This window comes from Lingula anatina, chromosome 9 (assembly GCF_051362555.1).
Source record: "Lingula anatina isolate TDL-2025a chromosome 9, LinAna3.0, whole genome shotgun sequence".
In the NCBI taxonomy this organism is placed as follows: Eukaryota; Metazoa; Brachiopoda; class Lingulata; order Lingulida; family Lingulidae; genus Lingula; species Lingula anatina.
The window spans coordinates 4405661-4416840 of NC_141775.1; the positions used below are offsets into that span (position 1 = coordinate 4405661).

At 35.4% G+C, this 11180-nt stretch overlaps 2 protein-coding genes across 2 annotated transcripts; one reads left to right on the top strand and one right to left on the bottom strand.

The window, feature by feature from the left end:
* Nucleotides 1–976: 976 nt before the first annotated feature.
* LOC106178337 (DNA-directed RNA polymerase II subunit RPB4) lies at nt 977–3445 on the top strand. Its single transcript, XM_013561474.2, has 5 exons — nt 977–1140; nt 1431–1488; nt 1922–2044; nt 2341–2436; nt 2758–3445. Exons 1-5 carry the CDS (start codon nt 1074–1076, stop codon nt 2834–2836), a joined length of 423 nt encoding a protein of 140 aa, XP_013416928.1. The 5' UTR covers nt 977–1073; the 3' UTR covers nt 2837–3445.
* A 442-nt stretch (nt 3446–3887) lies between these two features.
* On the bottom strand, nt 3888–10633 carry LOC106176817 (dolichyl-diphosphooligosaccharide--protein glycosyltransferase 48 kDa subunit-like). Its single transcript, XM_013559349.2, has 11 exons — nt 10451–10633; nt 9967–10077; nt 9226–9312; nt 8670–8773; nt 8252–8346; nt 7873–7966; nt 7364–7509; nt 6189–6336; nt 5748–5868; nt 5151–5257; nt 3888–4402 (listed from the first exon to the last, which is right to left on the bottom strand). Exons 1-11 carry the CDS (start codon nt 10593–10595, stop codon nt 4247–4249), a joined length of 1314 nt encoding a protein of 437 aa, XP_013414803.1. The 5' UTR covers nt 10596–10633; the 3' UTR covers nt 3888–4246.
* Nucleotides 10634–11180: the final 547 nt, after the last annotated feature.

Genomic DNA, 11180 nt, shown 5'->3' on the forward strand with positions numbered 1-11180 from the left:
CTAATAGGGTAATTTTCCAATGCCCCTGTGTTACTTTGATTCTCATCATTACAGAGACTGGTAGGGGGCCTACTTCAAAACATATCGAGTTTGCTGGGGTGCGGCTATAGCTTATGGTTATAAAATACTTGATCTATATATGTAGTGATGATGCTTATTTAAATCTGTGATGATGCTTATTTAAATCTGTAACTCTGTGATATTTATTTGTACAGCGTTGTAGTTAGATGTATGTGCCTTTGATGTAGCTGATTGTACCTTGTTGAAACGTGCATTCTGCATTATGTCAGCACAGGCTTCAAACAACTGCGCATGTGCTAAAAGTGCGCTGTTTGAAATAAACAAGTTGGTGAAATTGACAAAGACCGTCTGGTTGATTTTATTTCATTAGCTCTCTGGTGTCTTTTTGAAAATTTATATTAGAAATGTTCTATTGATTTTATGTTGTAAAAAGTAAATCCGTCGGAATTCCTTAGAAAAACATTTATTTTACCTTCATTTTAAGGGGATTCCCATTGTGTTTATAGTGTTATATGTGGCCCCAATGGGGATTTTCACACCTCCCCTACTCTTGATTAATAAAATTCTTCACCTGGAGGATTGTAAATTACATTGCAAAATACATTGAAAATCGTAGGAAGGTTAACTGCAGATAATGCTGCGAGGATATTCTTAACAGTGGGGGAACTCGGCCAATATAAAATTTTTAACTTCGTTTTACGATTTTGGAGCGCCTGTTCTAATTTTTGAAAGCGAGGCAATGGAACCAAACAATGCAATACAATTTGTAATCTCGTAAAAATTGCTATTTTTATATAAAGGTTATAGCATGGAGTACATCGAAATGCGACTTGTTTATTATTATGATCTTAAATAATAATTAATATAAAACAAACGATATAATACGTTCTTAACGTTAGCCTATTTATTAGCTTAATTGATTTTTTTTCGTATTTGGAGATTAAAAACACAAAAGTCGTCTGGTTTCATATCGAGGCACTACGTTTCGTTCGTGTGCTCATTATGTCAATAAAGACCCCAGTGCATTGTGGGGGGGACAACTTCCGGCAAGCATGGCCGCTGCGAATTTACCGAACGAGCAACAAGAAGAAGATGCCTCAGAATTACGCTTTCCTAAAGGTATTTACGTCGTATCTATAGTCCTTGGGTGGACACTAGTGCAAAGAATTACCACAAAAATTCATAGATTTGACAACGTTTCATTTATTTAAATACACCTAGTCCCGGCTAACGATGTTAGTTTCACATACTGAATGTTGGACTTCAAACTTCATCGTTTTTGTAATGATTGGTACGCAAATTGACTATTTCAGAATTTATGAAATATAACTAATTATAGTTTTCATTGAGTTGTTATATGTTTGTCTTTTGTACGAGAAATGTAGCAAAACCCCATTGTATTTTTCCAGAATTTGAAAATGCCGAGACCCTCCTGATCTCTGAAGTTCAGATGTTGTTAGAACACAGGTACGTAGTTGAGAGCTAGGTTAATCATGTCACAATCCTCCCGTATCTGACCGTTTGACATGACCGTAAAGTTCTCAAAGCCAATCAAGTTGCACCTCTTCCGAGTTCGGCTTGAATAAAAAAATAATCGGTTCCTTTTTTCTGTTCTGTTTGACTTTTTTGAAATCTATAGGAATCAAAAATTCAAAGTATATACTGCCCTACTTCCAAAGTTACATAAATAAGACACTCTTTAGATCTGTATCAAGCAGAATATATGGATTGTGAACCCTTAAAATGCTTGAAATGTACTCATGAGATTATGATTGTTTTCATTTCATTATTGGGGATAAAAAGAAGAATTTTCTGCAGAAGGCTTCAGACCTTGCCAACTTAAAGGTTTCGATTACAGGATCTTCTCTATACTAGTATATTATATTGACATTTTTTACAGAAAACAACAGAATGAGAGTGCAGAGGAAGAGCAGGAATTATCAGAAGTGTTCATGAAAACATTAAACTACACATCAAGATTCACAAAGTTCAAAAACAGAGAAACAATATCCGCTGTTAGAAGGTGAGAAACAATGAAATTTCCCTGTATTTGACACACACTAAAATAGTAAGGTCATCGAAACAGTAATGTTGTAGGGAGTTGAGGTTTTTGTAGTCAGGAGTCTGTAATATAATTTTGTTGTTTGCAGGTGCCTTTAAATGATAACCTTGTGTCAACAAGAATTTATTTGAAAAATAAATGGGAAAATGAGATGTGAAGAGAGGTCAGACCGTATCTGCAAGAAAATCCTACAAATGCATGGTTTAATTAAATATTGTGTAAAATGAGTAATGATAATTCCAGTATTCAAATTTCAGCTTACTTATGCAGAAAAAACTCCATAAGTTTGAGCTGGCAGCTTTAGCCAACCTATGTCCAGAAAATGCTGATGAAGCTAAGGCCCTTATACCAAGGTAAACAACCAATTCTATTGATATCCTTTGTTAATAAAAACCCTGACAGAGCTATTGTCTTAGAATGAATATTTGCAGTTCTTTGCAATTTTTTGTGGTAATTAGGAAAGCATGATGGAAACGTTTTCTGTGTGCTCTCATTGATATGAAATATCCTGTATTGCTGTTTTTTTTTCTACAGGAAAAACCGGATTAAAATTATGAGTTCCACCCCTTCTTGACATGTTTGGTCTGCTTGAAAGATTTTGAATTGCTAGTCATTGGACATTATAATTCAACAAATATTTTAAAAGGATCAAGTTGTATTGTTTTTTCTTCCAGTCTGGAAGAAAAATTTGAAGATGAAGAGCTACAGCAGATACTTGATGATATTCAGACCAAGAGAAGTTTCCAGTATTGAGAGACCAGAAAGTTGTCTCCGTGGAACTTGTTTGAGTCAAGATCTGATCTGTATTACTTGGGATAAACTAAGTGAACCAGCAGTGATGAGACTGACATTAAATGACAGTGGCAGCCTGTTTAGTGCTATTCAAAAAGTATGTTAGTCAAGCGAGTAAAAGTAGACTGCTCCATGATTTGGATGTGCAGATGCAGGCAGCGTGTGTGCTGAGTTTATCAAAGCAGGTTTCAGTCATGAAGAATTCACAGAACATTTTAGAACTATATCATGTGACACCACCAAAGACCAGATTATATAGGGATCCCCTTCACAATACTGTAGATTTTGATGGACCAAGTTTAAGTGGAGAAATCTGGCTGACTGTTCCTATGAAACTGTCCAGTTTCAGGGGCATGATAGTTCAGCTGTATAATTGTTGCCTGTGAATAGCTCTGTGTTTGGGAATGAACTTCATACAAATAATCTTCATGCTTAAACCAGAACATTGGCAGAAGGACAGATAAAGGATCGTTGAAAGACATGCCAACAGAAGACATGAATATTGTACAGCATAAATGATAGTGAAATTTGAAATAAAGAGTATATATTGTATCAAACCTTTTTAAAGAACATGTCAAGTTTTATTTTATCACTACTGTCTAGCTGATAGTGTTTTTGGTCACTTAAGACCTGCTTATGGGGAACAAGGATCTACCTGGGACCTTGATCCATTCATTTAATGTTGGGCTCTAGCAGGGGTGTCTTTATACATTGCAACACACCAAGTAACATTGGCATTTGGATGTATGCAATATTCTATTGAATCCCCCCCTCCCTTTCATACCCTGATTTTAAAATTACTCGACCTCTCATAATAAGCATGTTATGTCTACCCTGAGTGTAAGGTCCACTATGAAGCTAGATTAACTATTGAAACGTTTTCACGCGATAGCTTCACATGGGTTATGTATGAAATCAAGATGGAGCTGGCAATACCAGAATCTAGACCCTAGGGTTGTTATGTCTACATTATATAAAGTGTTCAGCAAAGCAATCCCAAAACAACTGTAAATGTTTTTGACACATATTTTATTCCGCAAGGCGCAAACATTTTATCAGTACAAAATTCCATAAAAGTGAATTTGACACATTTGAAATCTTCACATTTAACGATTTTGCTTGTGGACATTACACCAGTTATAAAGCACTTTAGACAAAGAACTTACACTGCCCCTCTCAAATAACTGATATTGCTTTACAAAATGTCAACTATTTGATCACTTTTTCTTTTACTCCATGTGTGAGAAAGAATATTTAGCCAAAATCCGCATTCCAATGAAATGCCTTTAAAATTCCAAAACAAAAAATTAGATAATAAACAGAACTCGTTCAATCTTGCAAATAAATTCCTTCAATAAGCATCCACTTTCATCATTCGGTCTTTGCCTTCGTGTCTTCCTTGTAGTGTAGAAATACAATACTGAATACAAAGACTCCTGCCATCATTGAGAAAGCACTGAAGTAGTACGGGTTAGCAGACGATATAAAGCGTTCATACTGGGTGTGTTCAAGAGGACGCACAGATACCTGCAAGTAGAAGGTACAATTAAAACACTGTATACCATTCAGAGTTATAAACTGTTATTTACCACACAATGATGAAGAAACGGTGTTCAATATTACTGTCCAAGTTAAAACGTCACAGAAAAAAATTCAGACAAGCTATTTACCAGTGAAGTGCAAATTAATATATAGATCTAATTAAAGGGATAATAACTCTTCGTATGAGATCTATATTTCACAATAAAAACATTGTGAATAACTCATAGAAATATAATATATTCTGTTTTACCACAAAAATGGCAGTTATAGCTATTATTCTGATATCTGAGCTTGTCTTTAGACCATGTGACCTCCATTGATGGCTATACTCTGTTAAAATCTCTTTAGAGATTTTAACAAAAAACCAAACTTTTTTAGGAAAAAAAAAACCAGGGACTAACTTTGAATGTAAAAATGGATTCATTAATCATTGGTAAGTATGGGAAAATTGTTGTTTACTCCAGGAAAATTCATTTTTTGGCCGAAACGAAGAGTTATTATCCCTTTAACCTAAGTTCATACACTGCTGCACTAAAAATGCTCAGCCCTCCACTAAGGCAACTCAATTCTCTTTATTAATTAACGGATCACCACCAAAATCTAGTTGACCCACTTATGACCTATCCTGCAAACTTCATCAAAATACATCCATACCTTTTTGATTTAGGTTGTTATTAAATAACAAACAAACAAACGCAATCTTCAGAGGTGATAAGGCAGTTCTAATATTTACCTGTGTGGTACTGAACAGATGTGTATAACCAATACGATTATAGTCCACCAGGAACTGGTAGACACCATACACGTCAGGCAGCTTGAAGTCCACAGAAAATTTGCCATCTGGAAAGACAGGGAAAATGTCATGGTTATAGCCAAGCAGAGACAAACCTTAAAAGGAGATTACACAGAAACTTGTGGCTAAATTTTTAGATCCAAGAAAATTTCGGTAGTCCACTGCAGAGTTGTTTTACTAAAGGCTAACATTTTAGAGCTGCAGTGGTTACTTAATATTAAGTACACAGATACTGAAGTAGAGGGCTATTTTGATTCAAATTTTCAGTTTAAACTTCTTCTGGAAAACCAACCACAGACATTTTTAACATAAAATAAGAAATCCAGCAATTAGCATGTTCTAGCTTGATCAACAAAATCTAACACATTTCTTTGGAACTCAAAAAACGAGTAGGTCCTGCATCTTGACAGTTAGTACATTTAAGCTCAGCAAATATTTACAATTCAGAATTTTTTTCGGTACAGGTAACTGGTGACAAAAGAAAATTATACTTAAGATATTATCATTATTATATCATGGTATCAGAGAGAAACATACTTTTAGCCTTGAGGAATGTCCTGACAAAGGGATCAATGCGGACAAACTCCAACTGGACATCCTTCCCATCAAAAGGCACCCACTTGCCTCCCTTGTACTCTTCAATCTCAATAGAATAGGTCTGGAGAAAATAGTTATAATATTAAAATATGTCATTATAGAGTAATACAGCAAAACGAGACATGTTTACTGAAACTGAAGTGTTTTCATCTGTTCATTCTTTTAATGTAAATCTAACGTGATGTCTCTTTGTCAGTTTGTCTGTCCATCTGTAAGTCTATTTATCACTTTATCCTATACAGAATGCACATTTAAGAGGTGATGTCCCTGTCTGTCTGTCCACCAGTCTGTCCATTTATTGCTATATCCTAAAAACAAATTGCTAGTGGTGAAATCTCAACCCTGCTTAAGTGGTACCCGTCTGTCTGTCTGTCTACTTACCACCTGGTCCATAATGGTGTATGCCTCTGGTGGCGACTTCTCTCCTTTCTTAGCGTGGAAAACCTTGCCGACCTTCAGCACTCCCTTCTCCTTGAACACCCACTGTGACAGACTGGTGGCCACCTGCTGGTTGGCAGACTGGGCATGACTGGAAACAGATATACAATATAATATGTACTGAAAATATATGTACAATATACTGAAATTATATATAAACATGTATACTGAAAATATGTAAACAATATCATTATTTAAACAAGAATAATGCATCATAATATAAACAATGATCTGGCAAGATTGAAAAATTTAATATAATACTTTGTCATAATATATAATTTTACATATAAACTATTTAATATGGGTCTTTTAAAAATAACATGAATCATAATTTCACACTGAGCAGTAAAAACAGCACTGATTTGGCAAGACAGAGTATAAATCATAACTGCAAAGTGAACAAAAAAGAACACTGACTTGGATTAAATGATGATATATGTACTAGCAACAACATTTTTCTATAATAAATGTAAAGGACATAACCTGACACCCCTACTGTTTAATGTAGTCCACTTATCACCCCTATCAATAATAGGCACTGCCACTTACCACTTAGCATGAGTAGTTGATTAGACAGACAGACAGACAGCTTAGGTGCAAGCAGTTGAGTTTATGCAGACATCCAAGAAGATAGAAATTTGTCATACAAAAAGAGGACAAAAAAATTGTAAGTTTCATGTACTTTGCTTTTAACAACTGTCATTGTTACTATCAAATTCATATTGAGTGAAAATTTAGTTTTAGGGAAATATATTGTGGTATTTTAAAGTCTCAGTAAAATTTGGGTGTGGACTCGTGGATAATGTCAAAAGAAGTGTCATTTTTCTTTATTATTTAATGTATTCACTTTATTAATATTTATCTGTTTGTTTCTTTATATCTATATATAATGTGCTCTAGGGTTTTGTCAGTTATTTAAGCATTTTTTATTTTATTTTATTTACAGATTTGAACCATACACACATGAGTATCGTCACACAAGTTTGTGTAAAGAGACAATAAACTAACCGTATGAGTACAAATACAGTCTTCTCTTTTGTATTGAAGTGTCACCCGTCACAATAAAAATTTTCCTTGTCTGGATATAGAAGACTTCAAGCTTTTCTAATGAGACTCACCTTTGTCCAGTGACGGCATGTTGTACTGATGCAGTAAAGAACTCATCACTGAAGAAATCCAGAGATCCCACGAATACTACCCTGGCATTGTTTCTTGCTTGGAGGGCAGCAATCAGCAGGGTGTTTTTACCCACAGCATGGGGGTACTGGAAATAAAACGGTCTTTGTTGAAACTTTTTTTTCTATAGAAAACATTAAACTTCAAATGTTAAAAAAGAGAACTATAAGGTCGCAACCTAATTGATTCATAGAGATCTGTCATTGCATAATTAATTTTTTTAATTTAAAACTGAAGAGGCCCTACCTGCCTCACTGACTTTTTAAGGAGGGTTTTAAGCTATGTAGAAAACAATGGTCAATAAATAAACAAAATTATAAAATTCTCATGATCCAATAAAAATTTTCCTGGCATTTGACGTAGGGCTAGTTTTACAGTCACAGGCAAATATTACATATTAATTTCTAATTGACAGACTGAGTCATCTACCAACTATCAGTCTACCTCCTACCTCGCTGACTTTGTCATCAGGGTTAAAGCTGTAGGCTGTAGAAGAACCGTGAAGGACATTCAGAACCAGAGGGTTGTCAACATCTGCGACCATCCTGCACAGTAAAAGTCATGAGATACAGAGACTATATATTACATTAACCTTAAATAAGAGCCATGTTAAAGTATTTGATAGGAGAAAAAACACCCACTTAAGAACTTGACTAAATGGATAATTTTCTGGCAAAAATATTACATAATTTACAAATAAAAACATTGTCACCTTTAATACATCTCCTCCCTCCAGCAAAGCATTTACCATATTTGAAACATTTAAAAGTACAAGTGTTGCCAATTTGGGGGTTAAAAGACATTCAAGAAAAGAGTGGAGAACTACTAACCCAACTCCTCTGTACAACATGGGCACTGATGTCTTCTTTCCAACCAGGAGCTCTGACTCCAGTAGGTTGTTGGGGTCTGTGACTATCAGGGTGTGCTAGAAATAACAGGGCATATGACTTTCATAGTAGAAAGTAAAAATGTGTGTGTGTGAATGTGTGTGCATGAGTGAGAACATGCACATATAATATACACATCAGAAGTGGACCATTTAAAAAATCCTCAAAAATATGTAAGAGCTGAAGGTTCATAATTTATCAAATTTTTTTCACAATTTTCTGGATTTTCTAGACAATACAAAAGACAAATTTCTCTTTGATACATAAATAACACTCACTCTGTGTGTGTGTGTGTGTGTGTGTGTGTGTGTTTGTGTGTGTGTGTGTGTGTGTCAAGGCATGCATGTGCATGCTACCATACCTTGCCTTCATCTTTGACATCATAGTTGAGATGATCAATGACTGCCGTCTTCTCTTCATCAAACTCCACTCCACACTCACTGCCCAGCTCTCGGATTGGGTCAGCTGAAACAAATAATTATGTTAAAAATGAACATTTGTAATTGTTGTAAATAGTATTTTTACACTTCATAAAAAAAATTCCAACTGAGAAGGAAAATTGGTTTCAACAGTAAAGAGGAAAATGAACAACATGTCAGTTTATGACATTAATCTTTTTTTCCTTCTTTATTGTACAATTGAAAAAATTCTGTGTAAAAACTTGCCAGTTGTTAAATTAATTTCAAAAATGTTCTTTAAGAAAAATGAAAATTACTTTGTCTGTTCAATAGGTCAACAGCATTATTTGGTAGAAAGAAACATTTAGCAAATCAATTGTATTGAAATAAGCTTTGTTCATCCTTCACTGATACAAGTCAAGAAATGCAGCTCTAAACAGAAACAAAATGCCATTAAATCCTTATTTCCAAGCGACCATTTCTTTTCTTATTTCTGAGAAACAGACTGTCCATACTCACTGATAGCAGAGCTGGCAGCTACCAGGACATTGCCTCCACCATCTATGAAGTTAGTGATGGCGGTGACGTCTAGACTGCCTCCAAATTCTGGGGGGAAAGATAAACATATGAAAATAAAGACATGAAATAATCAATTTTCTCTGTAATATAATTGGCTCTACTAACAGAAAATAAATGTCAAGGTTGTTAAGTAGAAGGTGTGATCAGGCAGGGAACAGACTGATCCATTTACAGGGGCGGATGCAGAGATATTTTCTGACAGTCTTCCAAAGTATCTTTGTTGATTCATCCTCATTTTTGACCGTCTTCCGACAGAAAAAGATCGATACCAGTCTATGTAAACTTGAAAATCTGACGGTCTTCCGGAAGACCCAGAAGACGGCCTAAATCCGCCCCTGATTTACACTGGAGTGGGGTTCAATTCTACTGGTACTCTTTGCTGTGAGGCCAGTGAACACTAGTATTCTAGCAAACTGACAAATAATTTTGAAGCAATTTACATACCTACAAGAAAAGGCAATGATGAAAAATGTAATTCTTTATAAATAAACAAATAATCATATCTCCATGACCATGAAAATCATATGACCATGAAAATATTGAAATCCGCTTGCCATGAGACATTCTCAAGTCAAAGCCTTTAAAATTTACCCTAGTTATAAGGAACAGTGACAAGGAAAATCTGAAGATCCTGTACATATGTTACTAACAATAAAGTGTGGTTAAATATTAGTGACATACCTTCCACGGAGGGAGCAAAGATGACCAAGTTGTCGTAGAGAAACTCTCCATATTTGATCAGAGCCAAGCTAGCATCATCTGCAGTCTTAAATGTCAGATCAAATCCACGCTCTGGAAAATTAAAAGCAATGACGGTTAACTTGCACAGTGTTTCTCAACACATCAGGATTCTTTGAATATAAAAAGTTTAAACTAAAAAAAAAATTCAGCATAGGTTTCAAACAGAGTCCGTCTGTGTAGTAATGTAAGTTTAAATTCATTTACCAAAAAAAATTGAAAGGTAATTGAAGAAAATGTCTTGTCTGCATATCTTATTTGCACAGATAACGCTAAAATATATGTCTGCTTGGATTTTTACACATAGTATAATTTCCCTGCGGCTAGGAATCATCCGGGAGAAAACAAGGAAACAGGGATTAAGGGCTGGGGGGGGGGGGGGCAGGGTATAGTTTACGGTGCCTTGGGTGTATATCTGCATACTCACCTCTCAGCGACCTGAAGAAAATAGAATGTGTTTCACGAATAGACCAGTTATCCACCAACACCAAAGTCTTCTTCCCTGTTGCATAAACAGAGAAGATGCAAGCTAAAACAACCAAGAAACCGGCAAGTGCACGCGTGGCAGCCATTTCTCGTCTTTGCGGAAGGATATCAATTCTGATTATTAGGTCAAAATAGTTCAACAATAAAAGACAGCATGCACAAATTAAACATGCTATAGGTGCATAAATTGTATAACTGCAAGAAAATCTTGTTCAAATATTCTTTACGCAACCTTTATCAACAAATCAATTGTCCATTTACCATATTTTCTAACTATTTTGTGTAGCGGATGAAGGAATATATTACCACAGTGCTGCTATAAATTGACCAATCAGTGTCAGACACCGTGTCAAGGAACAAAGTGACAGATCGCGCGGTCATTTCGATTTTGATGTATAGGGTCTGGTCTATATGTATGTGGACCCTGCTAGACAACGTTTAGAATGCATATACCCACCCGGTAGCCTAATTTTATGAAACAGTCATGACCAGGCGTCTTTTGAAGAACAGAAAGAAGTAGAGCCTAGTATATAACACCTCCGACACTTGCATGGTAGGCTAGCTATAACTGAATGACATAGAGCCTATGCAGGAAGGAATCTTAATTTTGGTAGGGTTTTACTACCTAAAAACAGTTCCGAATGGGGTTCGACTTCAAACGCCCCTTTAAA